General features: G+C 39.6%; 1 protein-coding gene across 5 annotated transcripts in view; it reads right to left on the bottom strand.

The window, feature by feature from the left end:
* Stxbp5 (syntaxin binding protein 5) overlaps positions 1 to 20,046 on the bottom strand; it is a 151,477-nt gene that overhangs the window by 95,413 nt on the left and 36,018 nt on the right. For all 5 annotated transcript variants that reach the window (XM_057763270.1, XM_057763275.1, XM_057763272.1 and 2 more), the window contains exons 5-6: positions 5,536 to 5,670; positions 4,301 to 4,364 (exon numbers count right to left, since the gene is read on the bottom strand). In XM_057763270.1, the coding sequence (XP_057619253.1) occupies positions 4,301 to 4,364; positions 5,536 to 5,670 (199 nt within the window). The remainder of the gene's footprint in view (positions 1 to 4,300; positions 4,365 to 5,535; positions 5,671 to 20,046) is intronic.

The following is a 20,046-nucleotide window of genomic DNA, read 5'->3' on the forward strand; positions in this document are numbered from 1 at the left end:
GAGGGTGGCAGTTAATGTACGGGGCCCTAACTGGTCAAAGGGCTGAGAATGACTATTTAGTGTTTAGTCCTAAAAGGGACATCTATATCATGCCCCCCCCCAAAGACTCACAAATACACATAAACACAGACACACCCCCCCACACACACACACTAAGTTGGTGAGCATCACAGAAGAGGGAGCACAGAGAATAGGAAAGGCAAGGGAAAGGAAAATGCTATGACACAGTTTTCTGGGCAGGATATGGCTATTGCACTCATAAACTCACAGCCACTGTGGTCACCTGAACTAGAGCTATCCTGCCAAACTGTAGCAGGCATGGTACAGGGACAACCAGAGCTCCATCCTAGCTGAGGAACTACAGACAGTTAAGGTGCTGAATGGGGAAGAGCCATTTTCCATTGGTGGTACAGGCACTTGGAAGTTGTCGATGCCATGTTCAGAGAAGCCACCCCAATTAGACCCAGTGGTAATTTAAAAACTAATAAAAAAAAAAAACCCTGTAAGAACAGAATGGGGACTTTTTAGGGTGAAAATGAGGTCTAGAGAGAGGAGGGGGAAGTAATAGAGAGTAATGTTATTGAGACGCATACATGCAAGAGAGCTTCACACATGTATGTGAAATTAACATACATTAAAAAGAATTGTTGCTACTAGAATGTTACATAACTTAGAAAGATGTAAAAGATCTGCAAATCACTTGCTAATGTCCTAATTTTTCTCCTCTATAACCAGGCATGGTGGTTAACACTTCTAATTGCAGCACTTGGGAAGCCTTTGAGACAAAAGGACTGTGAGATCCAGGCCAATCTGTGCTACACAGTGAAATCCTGCATAAAAAACAAATAAGTAAAAAGCCTGGAGTTATAATTAAGAGTGTTGGTAGATCACTTGCTTAGCAAGTGCAAGGCCCTAAATTCAATGTCGACCACCAAACATAAATACATAAACAAGTGGTTGCACGGAGTATGAACCCAGCTCTATTTGGTTCATGGCAGCAGTGATACGCATGCATTTCTAACACGGCAGGGAAACATGCATAATGTAACATCTGCATGGCTGAAGCACTATGGACGTAGAAGAGAATATATTTTCTGTCAGAATTATCTGGCCAGACATTATTTATATATACTTTTAATTTGGACCTTACAGTATAGAGAAGTCAGTAGTGGTGAGCTAGACCTGCAAACAAGACTGACAGAAGCCAAAGCAAGGAGGCAGCAAAGAGCAGTCTGCAATTGGGGAAAGGTGACTAAGCCTTCAGCGTGGCCTTCTAGAGAGGATGTCATGAAAAATAAGGAAATCCAGACTACACCGTAAGGAAAACTCAGTCACCCTGTCAGACAGTGCAGACACAGTCAACACTTAAACAAGGAACCACCAAGATGAGAATGACCCTCTAGGAAGGTTGGACTCAGTCCTAACTGGGATGTCTTCCTTAGACACTTCCCTCCCAAGGCTCAAGAATCTATGCAGAAGAGGAGGTGGAAAGACTGTGAGAGTCAGGGGCGGTGCATGGTTCCAAGGAAACACTGTCTTCCAGACCCAGTGGAACTGATGCACACAGGAACGCACAGGGACTGAGGCAGCACTCACAAGATCTGCATAGGTGCAAACCGGACACTAAGTCCAGGAAGCTATTTGCAGTTGATACCTGCCGGGAATGACAAATTCGTTTTCTCCAATGGAGTGCCACTGGGTATATCAACCACATGTCAAGGCAGTCCCCATGCCTAGGAACATTTCAACAACACAAACTCCATTTTGTGGAGCGGGGGAGGGGCTTTCTGTTTCACTTTGTTTGGTATTTGTGGGTCTTACTGATTTTTTTGTGTGTTTTAATTTTTATTTTGTGTGTGTGAGTGTGTGTAAGGTGTGAAAGAGAAAGCAAATGCAAGAAGTTGTTGGCGAGGGAGGTGGAGAGGAGTAGGGAGGGTAGAAAATGATTAAAATATATTGTATAAAATTTTTACTCAATGGAGAAAAAGAAATAAGAGTATTGTGGATTGCCGTCAACTGTGACAGACCTCACGAGAAGAGACACTGTGAAGAAAAGCTGGAATGACTTAGGGAGTAACTCCATGTCAAGGGAACCTTGCTAATTCTCTGGGCTTTCCAGCCAGAGGCTTGGCTTTTAAACAGACATCTTTTGTGAAGAAAAAGCAATAAGCAGGCTACTGTACATTTGCTGTATGTGATGCTTCCTTTCAGCCATATAACCCATGGTCACTAGCCAACTCCAAATAGTCCAGGTATGCATTGTGTTTCCGTGGCAAGCTGAGAATAGTGGTAAATAATTTACAGGTTCGCCCTTTCTCACCGAGAGAAGAAAACATTGAGTCAAATCCCTTCACAAGACAAAGTTTTCCATCACTGATTTCTGACAAACTTTCTGGTGCTCATTCAGGTTAACGTTTTAGAATTATACAGGCAGGAAAGTGCCATTATTAAGCGGGACTACGTGAAAGATGGTTAGTGTAAGAAAACAGAAATTCACAGAAAAGGAACTTTTATTATTGTTAAATGTATTGATTAACCCAAGCAAACAATACCTAGATACAGGCGACATAAGTATAAAAAAATTGAACAAGACTTTTAGAACATAACAAAAATGTCTCTATATTATTAATTAGGCTTCTTTATGAAGAAAAACTTAAGGAAGTTGACCTGTAGAAGCTATTCTACGATAATGTAACATATGATAAGCACTATAAATCTGTAAACTAGATTAAGAATGATCTCTCCCTCCCAAGCCCCCCAAAATACCTGTATATATTATCAGAAAATCAGGAAAAATATTCCGAGTCAGTTGAATACAAATGAATACCTTATATTTATTAAGTTCTATTTACACTTTAAAATTTTTAGCCCTTTTAATTAGAAATCATTCTAATTCTTCCACTTGACTCAAAATAGTGTTTTCTATTTCCATCCATTTGCATGCAAATTTCAAGATATCATTGTTTTTTACTGCTGAGTAGAACTCGAAAGTGTATATGTGCCACATCTTCTTTATCCATTCTTCTATTGAGGGGGTACCTAGGTTGTTTCCAGGTTCTGGCTATTACAAATAGTGCTGCTATGGACATAGTTGAACAAATGCTTTTGTAGTATGATTGGGCATCTCTTGGGTATATTCCTAAGAGTGGCCCAAAAAGATGAATAGGGTATGTACTCACTCATAAGTGGATTCTAGCCATAAATAAAGGACATTGAGCCTATAATTCGTGATTCTAGAGAAGCTAAATAAGAAGGTGAGCCCAAAGAATAACATATAGTTATCCTCCTGGATATTGGAAGTGGACAAGATTGCCGGACAGGGGTTGGGAGCACAGGGGTGGATGGGGATAAGGGGAGATGGGGAGAGAGAAGGGAGAAGGGGAGGATATGGAGAGCTTGAGGGAGTGGGATGGCTGGGATGGAGGAGGGTTGGATGAGGGAGCAGGGAAGTAGATATCTTAATTAAGGGAGCCATTTTAACGTTGGCAAGAGACTTGACTCTGGAGGGGTTTCCAGGTGTCCAAGGAGATGTCCCCAGTTTGTTCCTTGGGCAGCAGAGAAGAGGGTGCCTGAACTGGCCTTATCCTATAGCCACACTGATTAATATCTTGCATATCACCATAAAACCTTCATCCGGCGATGGATGGAGATAGAGACAGAGACCCACATTGTAGCACTGGACTGAGCTCCCAAGGTCCATATGAATAGCAGAAGAAGGGAGAACATGAGCAAGGAAGTCATGACCGCGAGGGGTACGTCCACCCACTGAGATAGAGGGATTGATCTAATGGGAGATCAATAAAGCCAGTTGGACTGATACTGATGGAACATGTCATCAAACAGGACTCTCTGAACTTGGCAGACAATGAGTGCTGACAGAGAAGACAAAGACAATGGCGCTGGGTTTTGATTCTACTTCATGGACGGGTTTTGTGGGAGCCTAGTCTGTTTGGATGCTCACCTTCCTGGACCGGGGGGGAACAAGGAGGACCTTGGACTTCCTATAGGGGAGGGAACCCTGACTGCTCCTTGGACTGGAGAGGAAGGGGGAGGAGGAGTGGGGGGAGGGGAGGGAAGTGGGCAGAGGGAAGGAGGTGGAAATTTTCAATAAAAAATAAATTAAAAAAAAATTCTTCCACTTCTTCTTCATAAAGAATAACAAGCCGTTACGTTACTCGATATACAAACCTTGGTCCAATCTCAACTGTTCGGCAACAGTGAAGTCCTAGGATAGTTTGCATATTTAAAAGTCAAAACAGCATGGATTAATTAACAAATGTTTGTTTAGAAAAAATTCTACCTTCCCCTCATCCATGGGATTATCACTTATATGGACAACAGGGCCTGGGTGAGATTTAGACGACCTGAAAAAAAAAAATAAAGCTTTTTACTCAAATAAAAGTTATAGTATTCATCACAATAAAAAAGATTAACTTATGAAGAAAATATTTACATTGTCAATCAAAGAAAAAATGGTGAAATTCATATGATTGTAAGTTAAACTTTATAGTTGCATTTTCTAAATAGGAGAGATCTTCAATTTAGTCAAACATTTAATTTGGCATAGAAAATCTCCTTTCATTGTGAAATTAATATTTCAAAACAATGTAACTTCAGTGCTAGGTGTCAGTTGGAATATCCCAAACAATTCTACAGCTCATACCAGAAGCAGAAAAAAATCTGTATTAGTTTTTCTGAAAACCCATAAATGATTGGTACCTACACCTATGCCAGAGGGAGAGAACAGAGATAAAATATTACTGGATATGTCCGAGCATGTGGGATAAGCATGTCCCTGTTCATGAACGCTGGAGCCTGGGACACCACACCACTTCATAACTGACAGGACTTAGGGCACCTTGCCCACTAGATGTCATGATCAACGCAAAGAACAAACAAGAAACCCACACTTCCAAGAAAAGCAAGAATGTCCTTGTCACAGAAAGTTCTTCTGTTTCAAAAGATTAAAACTGTAGAATGTGTTTGAAAAGAGTTTTGCAAACAGCTTTAGACCTTTGTTCTCGTGTTTACAGACTGTAAGTGAGAACGTATAAAAACAGAAGACACAAAACTCTTTCAGGAAGTGAAAACTGGCATTAGAGATTCTTGGCACCACATTTCAACCCGATTTTTGTTAATCGTGGGGATACACTAATTTTAATAAACATTTACATTGCATAATTATTAGAAGATATAAAAGAAATATAATTAGAAGGCTAAAGAAAAAATTGAATTAGAAGATAAAAGAAAAATGAATGTTTTCAAACTAATAGGGATAACTAGCATTGAAACTATTAAATGTAAAGTTTATATACAGATGAAAACATATATTATGCATTTATAAATATATATGAACATAAAAGGCTTAAATTTAACAACTGTCCTGACAATAGGACAATATTTATTAAAAAACCAAAAGATTTATATCTAATATCATGATTACCTGACATATCCATCCCACATGGATTCACAACATAAAGCTATAAGATACTACTACTTGATACTTTCAGATATGCAATATTGGCTCAGACTTACAGTTCAATGGCTTTATTCCACATAATGACATAGCCTGAGAGTGTGAAGGACTCCACGTTGACAATATGGATATTACCTCGTTCAGTGCCCACATAGAGCCACTTACTCTGGAAAGGCAGATGGCAAAATGTAACCCTGAAAGAGAAAACACGAACAGAAAGGAAATTAGAACATCTGATACCCTTTCCTGATTGTATTACATGATTACTTATGAGGTAATTAGTGTGCTTATTATATATAATAGTTATATACATAATTTTAAAAGGAAAATATAAAATAATTATGTTTATAATCAGAAAATAAAACTGACAATGAAATAATCTGATTCATCTATTCACTGTCATCAATATTTAATCATGCTAATTCAACTTGTATATCAAACATACAGCTTTACAGTAAACAATAAGGCATGGTGAAGAGAGAATGGACTTTGAAGTAAGAACAAGTTCCAAATCTGGCTACATTATCCACTGTGTACCCATGCGTACACCACAGATCTAATTTTTAAGTCAATATTCAACAATAATATTAATGCTCAAACAATTATACCAATAATATTATTAATAACAACAAACAGTACAAACTGAGAATAACTACTACAAGGTTATATGTACTAATGCAATGCTAGGCCTCTGGAAAGAGCATATATACAGCATGTTTGTTACTGCACTAAAGGCACAATTTCATTACAGAGATTCTGCAAGATGAAAATACATATTTAAGCAATTAAATATAGCTCATTTTTATTCCTTTTTAGAGTTAAAGTTCAGGCAGACTTTAAGGTTTAGACATTTGTAGTTTCTAATATCTCATATGATAAAATATACTGTTTCAAAAAGATTTATGTGAATTTATTACAATGAACTATAGACATACCTATTTAACCAGCAAAATAATTTTATAGCACAGTCTGCGTATCACTTTTTTGACATTCTTGAGATTAAAGTGTTTTAGATTTAAGACATTGTCACATAAAGATATTTTTGGAATGGGACATGAGTCTACAGATAACACTAGTTTAAATAACATCTATGCCTTGTAATATAGGTTGAGGGCAATTTTGTACAACTTGTGTGTGCCTACGTTTTGACTGAATCCTGTCCTGTGAAGTCAGTGCAGAATTTTTCATTTATTGTCATATGGGTACTCAACATTTCAGATTGGAGATCATTTCCTACTTTATGAACGACCAACTTGTACTTTGCTATTTCCAAGGTTTACATAACACCTTTGTGAAAACCTTAAGGAATAAGGAAAAGGAAGACATTTGGAATAATGGTAAGTGTAATATCTTAATTGTGACAATGGTTCAACAGAGTGTGCAGATATGTATCAAAATTGAAACAGCATACATTACATTTTTAATTTATGTTACTTACAACTCAAAAAAACTGCCTAACATTTTAGTTTAAACAGATCTGTGGCTTTAGAAATTATGAAAAATTATCGCCAGGCGGTGGTGGCGCACGCCTTTAATCCCAGCACTCGGGAGGCAGAGGCAGGCGGATCTCTGTGAGTTCGAGACCAGCCTGGTCTACAAGAGCTAGTTCCAGGACAGACTCCAAAACCACAGAGAAACCCTGTCTCGAAAAACCAAAAAAAAAAAAAAATTATCTAGCTCTAGTTAACATACAGACAGAAGCCATAGCGTTAGGCTGCCTAGGTTCAATTTCCAGGTCTCCCATTTATTAGTATATATTCTTAAGCAAACTATTCATTTTTTTCAATCTCTATTTCTATGTAGCAAAACACATTTACTTCACAGTATCCATCAGTGATCAGTAAGACAAAGCATTTAAGATACTTAAAACAGGGCCTGACGTTAAATATTCAACGAATGTCAGCTGTATATTGTTAAAAATAAATTATATTCTCAGGCTGGAGAGATGGCTCAGCAACCAGATAAAAGCACGGGCTGCTCTTTCAGATGACCTGTCTTTGATTCACAGCCTCTACATGGTGCTATACAACATGGCAGTTGAACCAGCTTGTGTGGGTGCTAGGGAACCAAACTCTGGTCCTTTAAAAATGGGGCCAGAGCTCTTAATAGCTTAGCCAACTTCCTAGTCCCCCAAATTATTGCTTTCTAAAACTACCCTCATTATTTAAATAATCTAAGGGAGAGGGAAACATAATGGTGTTAATTACAAGTTATCCGACAATTTCTTATCCATTTTCTTCCTGTTTCTGAGCATATAGTTGTATGACGAGTGGAAAAACTAAAATTCCTCTAACAACCAAGTGAAAAAAGCTGAAATAATACCCTGCTAGTCATGCTAGTGAAAGGACAGTGAGGGCGTGTCATTTCCCCAAACACACTTCTACCTAAAATGTCAAACTATGTATAATTCCATAATCTAGTGACACAATGCAAGTCATGCTTGGGACAAAATGGATTCGACTCGCTATATCTAACAAGGTTCTTTCAATCTGCTATACAAAGTTAATCATATTTCTCAATTTATAAATTTAGAATCTTGCCTTTATATTGAGAAATTAAAGGGTAAGCTTAAGGTGAAGCAAGCTTTTTTATGTAGTAACAAACAAACAAACAGTTTAAGAAGACTGAGATGAACTTAAAATTTTATATATGTATATGAGTGAGCAGAAATTGCAAGGGATTTTTTGCCATTTAATGAATCTAAGAAAGTATTCCATAATAGAAATATAACACTGTTGACACAGAACAGCCGTGAGACAGATAGATGTCAAACTTGGAATATCTTGAACAATAGCTGAAGATCACATGGTCTATAACAATGATCCACCACTGAGTTACTGTATTATTAGCAGCTGTGCCAAAGACAAGACTTGGAAAGGTATTTGCGTACTCTGGCTAACTTGTTTTTTAATGTTTCTGGGACCCAGATAACACACGATGACGTCCGCATAAGGCAGACACTCCTCAGGCCCGCAAGCAGAACCAACCAGGACATTTGAGAAAGGCTGGTCGGATCACATAGCTGCAGTTGCCCAGCTGACTGAGGATGGGGAAAACCACTCCCGCTCCGTCCCCAGGGCTGGGCTGCTGACCCAGAGGACTATGAGCAAAGGGACACTCATAGCCGTCTTGGCAGCTTGAGGATGTTTTCCTATGCAGCTGTAGGTACCTGAACTACTACTATCAAAACTCAAAATTATCTTAGCTGAAAATGAAGACAAAGTATACAAATCAAACAGGAAAATAAATTCTTACATTTATAAAATTAAGTTTTAAAAGGGACAGAAAAACTTGTCAGGAATACATACAGTTCCAAGTAGCACGAGGCTGAAACACTACCTTGAATCAAAACCAAATTCTTGTTCAGTCTCTCATTCTCATACTCTGTCTATCTACCTATCTATCTATCTACCTACCTACCTACCTCTCTCTCCTTTCTCATCTCTCTCCACATTTGCTCGTGCACATACACACACACACAAACACCACACACGCACATACGCATGCACATACACACAAACACACACACGCACATACACACGCACACACACGCCCCTATTTATGCACTTACACAAACTTGCTATATAAAGTTGGTCCTTATGCCCAAATTTGCTATTCCTGTAAGTTTTATGAACAACTGGAATGTTTTCTTATCTATCATATTTCAAAAAAAAAAGCAAAACATGAAAGATTTGAGGTTGGGAGAGCTGTTCCTCCCTCCCTTTTTAATTTTTTTTTAATTATTTGCGTGTGTGTGTGGTGTGCGGTGTATGTACTTGTGGATATGTCTATACCATGATACATGTGTGCAGTTTTGGACACAACTTTCCAGAAGCAGTTCTCTCCTCTACCATGAGTTTGGAGATCAAACTCAGGTTGCCAGTATTCTGTGGCAAGTCCCTTGTACCCACTGATCCATCTCTCTTGTTTTGCGTTTTGTTTATCGGTCAGTGTCTCACAACACAGCACAGGCTACCTGCCACTTGACATATCACACACATAGCCCAGGCTACACTTCACTTAACACGTGCATGTCTCTCCACATACCGTCTCCTGGACTCATTCTGAGTTTCAGCCCATTTATTCTCTCCTGGAAATTACTGCTTCTAATTTCTACCAAGTTTTGGTGGAGGGAACAGGGGTTCCTAGTTTAAAAAGTACTACCACCTTGTAGTTCTTTTTCAAAATTATACTATCTTGGGTATCCTAGATTTTTTTTTTTTGTCATGTGAGTTTTAGAATCATGAGTAATCTTTCTGAGCTTCTGACTGTAGTGCTACCCAATTTATAGATGGATCTGGGCTGTCTAAGCACTGGATTGAGACTATTGCCAGTGGGTAAACAACTGAAGGCAATCACCGCTTCTCTCCCTGATGTATGGACAGGAATAATAGGTCCCCAGTGATGGGTAGCCCCGGGCCCCTCCTCTATCCATGTCTTGCTGTTAATGTCTTGTTTTTAAAATTGACCAACTGCATAAGAATTAGGTAGCTCTTTCAGTGTAAACTTATTTTAGCTCCAAGTTTTCTTCAGCTACACCTGACCACTCCTTTCCCTCCAAGGTTCTGTTTTCACTACCGTTTCCCCGGCAATTATTTGAAGAAAATCTCTGTATCATTCATCTCCTGGCAGACTCGGATCACTGCCTTGCAGTGTTCGTTTTTTATTCACATAAATTAATCTTAACTTTACTGGAGAATCATATAATTGAGAACCGGCACTAAAACATTAAATCCCCGATAACAGGAAACTAATAAATTCATGAGCTGCTGCTTATTTTTAGACACCTAATCAGAGCAATGTCTAACAAACTGTATCAATAAAAACAAGGCAAAATAAAATATAAAAGAAACACAGTAAGCATAAAGGGGAACATGAGCCTCTCTGATCTTCATGGTATAGAAGCTCAGTCAAGAAAACTTCCAAACGGAGAACCAGCGAAGGGAAGACAGCATGTGCCTCCGGCCGAGCAGCCACGGCCTCCATCAACCTGTGCTAGCTCTTCTGAGTAGAGCTAGCAGTGTTCTTGCCGACACAGCTTTCTTACTAGTGAATTAAATAAAGAAATACCACAAGCTCTCACTCTGATGCACACAAATCGTGCTGCTTTCCAAGAGAGATCCCCCCTAGGCTCTTGCTAATGCAGGAGGATGAAGTTTTAAACTTTACATAGGCCTTCAGTCTGGCTGAGAGTGGTGGGGTTACCTTTATTTCTCAAAGGAACCTCTTGTACAAATAAACACAGTGGGAGCTTCGGAGACATTCAGTGCAGCCATCATCTTCTATCTTTCTCTAGGCTACATTTTCACAAGTCTTCTCTCCTTTGCCACCTCACTGAAGTGAGAATTCTAGTCAAGTTCTGGTTCCTTTCATACATTTCCTTCAATTCAGCACTCTCTACTTGCATTTTATCATAAAGAAGCAAGGAAAAAATATCACACCTCCAACATTTTCCTGGGAAGTATCAACTAAAAATAGACACTAATCATGCATTCATTATGAAGGAGACAATTTTCTGAGGCCTCTGCCCCAGGTAAAGAGGAAGCCCTTTCTCCAGGTCCCACTAACACGTTTCTTACTCCGTTCTGAGTTCTACTGACAACCAACAAACAGGTTTGCAAGAGTAACACATACACAGCCTGCTAGAGGCAACCGAAGGCTTTTTTCTCCTATGCCTCAAAATTTAAGCCCTATAACTTAACTGGTGCATTGAAAAACCACTTCCATATGGTTAGGCAGTCAACAGGCACATACAGCGTAAGACTATTTGCTAGTGATGTCACAGTGCTCCTAAGTTCATTTACATTCATTCTACAAATGCTGCTGGGAAATTTTTCTCTAGACAGAGTATGGCTGCTACCACCTGGAAATTAGAGCGAAGTGATTGCTCCAAGCAGAGACTCACAGCTGTGGCCTATGAGCCTCACCAAGCATTAGAATCACTCCCTCCCTCCAGCCTGTCTCCAGCCTGCACATGATTCTGCCCCAGCTGCAAAAGTTTCTGGGCGGTGCTAGAGAAGACAAGAGGGAGGGGGTCAACTCAAGGGAAGACTCCATCCATGCAACTTTCAGAAGTGGGTCATCCATCCTAGGATGGGACTTTTCCATGATAAAGCTGTTTTGGTATCATTCACATTCTGGTAACCCTTCATCCAAAGCTCCTGTAACCCAGCCCTCTAAACTCTCTTGTTTAGAGCAAGTTTGACTTAGGAAGAATCATTGTTTTCCATTGCAAGTGGGACTTGTTGAGTATATGTTTGTTTCCCCCAAGGAGAAGTACCAACAGATGCTCACAATACGAAATCATAGAACGATTCATTTCACAGAACACAGCCCCCTTGCTCAGTGATACCCTATTCAGATTATAAAAATCTGTGGTAGTTTTTACTGCTGTATAACAAATCACTATAAACATAGTGAATTCAAACTCTTTACTGTTTCAGTTTCTGTTGGACAGATGTGTAAACCCTGCGTCTGGAGACTCTGTTTAGAAGCCCAGAAGCCTGAAAGGCAGGTTACTGAATAGCCAAGCTACTCCCTACATACTTTTCCAAAAACTGAAAAATCTCCAAGTTCAGTTGAGTTCCTAAAATTTCAGCTTCTATAGTTGCAAGACAGTCTACAGGTCCTAGCTCTCCCTCAGGCCCTACAATGTGACTCCCTCTGTTTTCAAGACCAACACAGAACAAGATCCTTTTACTAAATCCATCTTAGACTCCAAGCTTAAGTGTCAGGAAGACTCCAGGGCCATTTAAAAAATTCACCTGATTACATCAAACCCACTGTGAATTAATGGTCCTATCTGAAGGTGAACTAAACTGGGAACTTGATCACACCTCACTTTGAGGAATGTGTGTTTAAATAACAAAGATCAGGGGGCCTCTTAGGTCCCAGGCTAGCAGCTGCCTCTTGGGCCATGCTTAGGAGTAGAGCACTCGGGAGCATCTGGAGACCCTGACAGCTTTCCCAGGGTGCCTGGAACAGTTTCCTGCCAGCAAGTCATGAGAAAGGAAGTTTCCTTGCACTTTCTGGAAGGCGACTGTGGTTTATTCAGTATTTTCCTGCTGACATATTTCCATTTAAAAATAATTGAAAAAGACCACATAAATATTTCACTACGTGTTTTAAATCCCCAAATCTGAAGCACTCATGCCAAATCACATGACACAAGAGAGTCTATTAGCACTCCAGGCCACACGCTGTCCATTGTACAAACATAATGAACAACACGATTTCCAACTGTACCACCCACTGTCTAAGTATTTTATAAAGGAGGGGGTTCATTTATCCATTCTTTGTTTTGTTTCACATAGCACTTATTCTATTTAATAAAACATATGAACCCACGCTTGTATTTACATCTTATTACATCTTTCATTTAACCTTTTACATGCTAATTTATTGCAAGTCTTCCACGTGAGCTACTAGTCTCTTTGTACAAAGTTTTGGCTATGACAGATACTTCATCCCAGAAGTTAGCCAATATTTTATAATCATCTTTTCTTCTACAGTTTCAAATTCATCAAATGGTGAGGATTTTTATTTAACTCTACACACCGGGAGTGCTCACCCCACGGCTGCTCTGCTGCAGGAGGGAGTCACCCCACTTGCCAAGCAGTTCTTTTCTTAGGAAACTTTTATTAAATATCAATGATTCTTCCATGATAGTTAAACCAAAATAGACTATGAGTATGAGAACTAATATATCAGATAATTTAATTTAGAATACATAAATGATTACTTTCTAAAAACATGCATCTATGATTAGATGGAACAGTCACACATGAAAGTGCATCTTTAGAAACGTATTTCAGTACCGCCTACAACTGCTAGGACATCTGAGGAGGGGAGGCACCCACAGCATCTCAGTGAGGACGCTGCCTTGATTTCCTGAAACCCAATCACATTTAGACGCAAGAGTTTCACAAATAATAGGAACTATGGGTTCAAGGTAAATATTAGACAACTTTAACCCTGAATCTGAATAGGGAGGCTATACATTAAACTCAATTCTTAGTTTTCATTTTTTATCTTAGTATTCAAAACTCATGGAAATAATAGCACTGTTGAGAATAATGCTCATTCTAACTCATAGTGATGAGTTCAAGAGGAGGAGGTAGTTGTATCTGCTTATTAACCCATGACTTCTTCCTAATTAAATGTCCTTCAAAGGAAAAAATATCAAAGTGTAAGCCAAGTGGAACATTTTCTGCAAGTGCCAAATAGAATTTCACTTATCAAATTCTCTGTTTCTATCAAAGCCAAGAACTTCTGCTTTGCATGAATAAATTCAGTGGTGCATGACAAGGTTGCCAATTCCAGGCAAGAACAACAGAAACATGTTAGTTTCAAGGGCTGGCACCGTAAATCGGCACAAGCAGAATTTCTTTGCTTACAGTTCTGAGAGCTACAGGACAGACATCCAGATGTCAACAGGGTTCTTAGGGCCCTGGAGCAGGCTTTGCACCCAGATCCCTGCCCCTCTCTTAGCTTCGGGTATTGCCAGCTATCCTTGATCCCTTAATTTAAAGATTCAATTCTCCAGTCTGAAGAAGATATTATCTCAAATATTATTACGTGATATTCATTCACCCCTCCTTCCCGTGTGTGTGTGTTTTGTGTGTGTGTGTGTGTGTGTGTAAGAGACACCAGTCAGATTAGTGCTGGCCACATTAATTAGTTTCATTGCAAAGACCCTACTTTTAAATAAGGTCACATTTGGGAGTTAGAACTTGAACACTATTTGGGGAGACACAATTCAGTTTATAACAGGGGTCAGAGCAGTAAGAACTGCACCAAAGATCTCCCTAACACATATCACTTTACCAATTCCTTTCGATGCTGTGGTTCACACTATTGGCAAATGAATTCCTGTGGTAAAAATTACATGTTAGATTAATTTCTAAAAGGCTCTGAACCTGGTGATAACATATGAAGCTATATACTAATTATAGAAAAAATTAAAACAAGTTTTTTATCTGAGTTTTGAAATTATGAGTACTTTTTCTTTTAAGTATTCACGTCTACCCTTTATTCTGGTTGGGTGCAAACTACTTCCTTTTGTGATAAATCAACCTCCATCATAAGTTGAAGTTCTAGTCATCCCTGTCCCACAGAAGAGAAGACTATATTTGGATGTTACCAAGATAAGGTAATTGTATCAGCCCTGATTCAAAGTGGCTGGTGTTCTCATAAGAAATTAAAGCCCAGCACCCAGGGAAACAATGGAAGACAGGGAGAAGATAGCCAGCTGCCCATCTACAAGCTAAGGCTTCAGAAGACAGCAGGGAAACACAGCTCTGGTATTTCTCCTGCCTCTAGATAATCAGGTGACTCTCAACCAGGACATTCCTTTTTTTTTTTTTTTTCCACAACATTAAAAGTCATTCTATGGAAACTGAAATGCATATTTATTCATTCAGTATTAATAAATGGCATTTAATTGGGCATCAGGAAAGTTTATCTAGTCTGCTTAGCTTTGACCAATATCCCAGAAGTAAGACTCGTGTTCTTTTTTTATTGCACCCACTACCTGCCCAGCAGTCAAGACTAAGATCCATGTTGTACAACTGCCCTCAGAGCAAACAGGAAAATAGTGGGAAAAAACTGTTCAGCATTGAAGATAAATAAAACTTGGTAAGACTATGAAACTTAAGAGAAATTTTCTGTGAATCAGAAAAACATCACATAAAGCTGCAAAGTAATTTTTTTTTCAAATTTGCCGAGCTAAGGCAAGACTCGAACTTAACTACCTGTTTATTTTTTCTTAAACACCACCAAAGTAGAACTTATCAAAACATTTATATTACAGGTTTGTGCAGAACTATATGCTTAACACTAACTGTAAGCCAAAGTTCTAAAGAAGTGGAAATTTTATATACTACAATTTACTACAATTCAAAAATTAAACTATAATAAAAATATATATTATGGAAAATAATTTTAATTACTATCTAGAATTTCTACTGTATGTACAGAAATTTTTACTAGCATATAATCTAATTATTACAGAAGAAAACAATGCACAAACATGAAGGTTTAGGGCAACAATTCTTCAATATCTTACAAATAGCATTTAGTGCATTTTTCATATTTTTCCTACCTTTCTTAGTTTCAGAAGTAAAAATGTAAATGGCATAATAGGGAAATAGTAATTTAGACAAGTTAACTCAGATTCATACTGGAATGAGAGCAAACTAGGCTCCTGCTCCCAGAAGTTTGAAGCCAACTATAAAAGTAAGCAGTGTGGTCATTACCCCTGCTGCAGCGTGGTCATCATCACCCCTGCTGCAGCATGGTCATCATCACCCTCTGCTGCAGCGTGGTCATCATCACCCCTGCTGCAATGTGGTCATCATCACCCCTGCTGCAGCATGGTCATCATCACCCTCTGCTGCAGCGTGGTCATCATCACCCCTGCTGCAGCGTGACCACCATCACCCTCTGCTGCAGCGTGGTCATCATCACCCCTGTGGCAATGTGGTTATCATCACCCCTGCTGCAGCATGGTTATCATCACCCTCTGCTGCAGCATGGTCATCATCACCCCTGCTGCAGTGTGACCACCATTCACCCTCTGCTGCAGCGTGGTCATCATTACCCCTGCTGCAGTGTGACCACCATCACCCTCTGCTGCAGCATGGTCATCATTACCCCTGCTGCAGTGTGACCACCATCACCCCCCGCTGTAGATTTCTCTTTTGCTGGGTCTATCACTGAAGTTAGGGATAGCTCTGGCCCTTGGAATAACAGTACAAGAGATAAGTATCACTTCAAGATAGAATCTTCCTCAAGGGTTATAGACAGAGGTTTCTCTCCCACCTGGTCCTGCAGCTGTTCAGTCCCAAAGAAACACACAGAAGTCTACATTAATTATACACTGTTGGCCTAGTAACTCAGGCTTCTTATTAATTCTTTAATTTACATCTTAACCCATAATTCTTTTCTGAATTAGCCACATGGCTTGGTACCATTTAGCATTCCCATCTGATGTGGGAGTCTTCTGTTTTGTGTTGATTTCATTGGTTAATAAAGAAACTGCCTTGGCCCTTTAATAGGACAGAAAATTAGGTAGGCAGAGTAAACAGAACAGAATGCTGGGAGGAAGAAGGCAGTGAGGCAGTCGACATGATTCTCCCACCCAACACAGATGCAGGTTAAGATCTTCGCTGGTAAGCTACCTTGTGGTGCTACACAGATTATTAAATATGGGTTAGTCGAGGTGTGAGAGTTAGCCAAGAAGAGGCTAGATATAATGGGCCAAGCAGTGTTTAAAAGAATACAGTTTCCATGTAATTATTTTGGGTAAAGCTAGCTGGGTGGCGGGAAGTGGCCCGCTGCCAGTCCTTCTACATCCATTTTGCGTCCTCTGTGTCTGCGTGATGACTTCAGCTGAGCTTTTCCTCTTCCCAGAATTCTCCTGTTCTGGTCACCCCACTTATACGTTCAGCATTTTAATAAACCAATACAAGTGACAAATCTTTCCAGGGTATGAGAGCATTGTCCCACAGCACTTTCCTTTTTTTTTTTTTTTTTCAAAATAAAAACTCTGAATCTAATCTCTTTTGTTTAGCTTTCTTCTTAACCATTATCCATAACAACTTGTAACCAACACTCTAAACAAAGACACACATCCATAATCCATTTTGGGGAATGTGGGTGTAGTTTTCCAGGCTACTTCCTGCTGATTGGGGATGCTGATAATCTTATGGGAACCTAAAGAAAATGTAGGATTATGGTCAAGTCCTGACTGGAATATTCTGTAAGACTTGATCATGTCAGCCAGCAGTCTTGTGGCTGTTCTGGATGTAAAATTCAGAGGAAACTCCTACAGAGGTCCTCTGAAATGTTGGCTCATCTGGGGCATTCTCTCCTATTGGGGATTTCTTCAAGTGGGTATTCCTTGATCAAATCTGATTTTTCTTAACCCAGAATGAATCTACAGTGCCTCATTTCCTGTGGAAACCAAAGCAAACCCTCTTCTCCAAAGTAACATATCTTTTGACTTAAATTTTGAAGTCAAGCATTTTCAAAATATTTATGTTGGATTATTCCATCAGTATTTATAATCAAATGTCTTTTAGCAGCTGTTGCTCCTTCCTCAGTCATCAAACAATTCAAAGACAATACAATAACATACAGTATTCAGATTCTCTGTGTACTTTCCATATTTATGTGACTTTATTTTAAACTCTATTTCTTTTATTTTTAATTTTTGGTTTTTTTTTTTTGAGACAGGGTTTCTCTGTATGCTTGGCTGTCCTTGAACTCACAGAGATCCTCCTGCCTCTGCCTCCCAAATGCTGGGATTAAAGGTGTGTGCTACCACACCCAACTACCCTATTTCTTTCTTTTTAAGGACTTTATCCTTTTTCTTTTCTCTCCCAAGCCTACATATATTTTTAAACACACTGTAAACTGTTTAGAGGTTTTTTTTTGTCTGAACCTATCTTTACTGTATTTCTCTTTTTCTGATCACGTAAGTCTTTAATTTGCTAAATGATATGGTTAGGATTAGAGCCTTAGCTTTCATGGCCAGACCTACCCCATTCCCTAGCTTTCTAAGAGTCTAGCTTCATGGTAGAGGTACTGGCAGGAGCCATGATTATTGCCACAACTCTGTGGAGTTTCAAGGTCCCTGCTATCATCAATAAGCATACTGTCAGCTATTCATCAACACCATTAAAGTGTTTGGTGGCAGGGCCTCTTAAAAGAGCTGCAAGGTTTTTGCAGGTAAAGCTGAGTCAGGAAGCCTCTCTTAAACAAGACATACTTGCCTCTACAAACAGAGCCCACTTGAAAAAATGCTGCTTACCAAGAAGCTGTGCTTAACTCTGTTCCTTTGTGTCTAGAATTACTTCCCAAACTCCCTCAGGTTTTTTTTGTTTTTAATAAAGATTTCTGCCTTCTCCCCGCCACCACCTCCCTCAGGTTTTATGTGGATGTAGTTGTCCATGTTGGCGCCATTTGTTGACAGAGGTTTTTTTTATTTTTTTGTTTTTTTTTACGTCAGTGGTTTTGGTGTGCTCTCTTTCCTTTTAGCTTCAGTAACTGACAATATTTAAAGACTGACTGTTCCTCAGAGATTCTGGGGTAAAGAGGGCAATGAGGAATAGCATTTTCAAAAAGCCCACAAAGGATGTACAGAGAAGCAAAATAAGTTATTGAAGCAAATCACTGAGAATTTAAGAGTACTTGTTACTACAGCATAGTGCAGACTATATATCCTGTTTGATGTAGAATATAAATACTAAATATAGAGCACTTATATTAAGCAAAGAAGAACAGATTCCTACAAATGAAAAAGATGGAAGGATGGCCAAAGCATTGCAGATTTTGGCCCCTTTCGCCTCTTCCTAGTCTGGGGAAGCTACTTTGATAAAAATCTTCAGAGCACCACAGAATTTCTGAAAGCCAGAGCAGTCAGGTGGAGCCAGTGCTGCTGCCGTGGGCAGCCCCACAGCTCCAGCAAACCCTTTATTCTGCCCTCCTTGTTGAGAGACAATGCTGAGGAAAACTGGAATCCTGGTCCACTACCTCTCACCGGCAGCCACATGAAGACACAGTACCAGAACAAGGTCTGTATGTGAAGACCAGGGCCCGTTGCTAGCAAGGTTCTATCAGTCCAACTGTTCACAGCCATCACAGGAAATCTCTTCCAGAGGATGCATTCAAGAAGCATTTAGTCCTGCCCCAGTTTCTGCTGCTCTCATAAACACTTCAGGCATCTGAACTTTGAGCAGGCTTCACCAGGCTCTGTGAGCTATGTGGACAATCCTCTTACAGATCTAGAATTAGGAACTCCATCAGTTTACTTCTTTTATCAATTTTACAACCATGCACACCACAGTGCAAGGTGCCAAGCTGTGCCTTATACAAAGGTGCTGTCAAGGATGGGGGAGGGGTAGACAACAAACACCAGGCTTTGTTTACTGAAAAATGCCCTTCTTGTGTATTTCTCACTAAGGGACCTTTTATCTGCCAACACATTTTAGACTGGCTTGTAACTCCCCATCAATGTCTACCACAATTTCTTAGAGACTCTGTATTAGTTACCTTTCATTGCTGTGACCAAAGTACCTGATTAAAACAAATCAAGGCAGGAAGGATTCATTTGGGCTCCCAGTTTCACAGGCTCAGCTCACAGAAGGGTGATGGCTGAAGCACATGACAGAGGAAGTTTGCCACTTCATGTGGAACAGGAATCAGAGCAAGCGACAGGAAGGGGTGAAGGATAATATATTTAAGACCCCACACCTAATGACATACTTATTTCCACTAGGTCCCACCTCCAAATTTTCATAACACCACAAAACGGAGCCTGTAGCTGGGGGGGGGGGACGACAACATTTTAGGATGGGACAGGACAAGCAGGGAGAGAGCCACTTGTTTGTTCTCAACTGCTTAGCCCTGAAATAATCACACAAAACTGTATTAATTAAATCACTGCTTGGTCCATTAGTTCTAGCTTCTTATTGGCTAACTCCTACATCTTAATTTAACCCATCTCCATTAATCTGTGCATCAACACGAGGTCATGGCCTACCAGCAAAGTTTCAGCATATCTATCT

This window comes from Chionomys nivalis, chromosome 2, assembly GCF_950005125.1.
Source record: "Chionomys nivalis chromosome 2, mChiNiv1.1, whole genome shotgun sequence".
NCBI lineage: Eukaryota > Metazoa > Chordata > Mammalia > Rodentia > Cricetidae > Chionomys > Chionomys nivalis.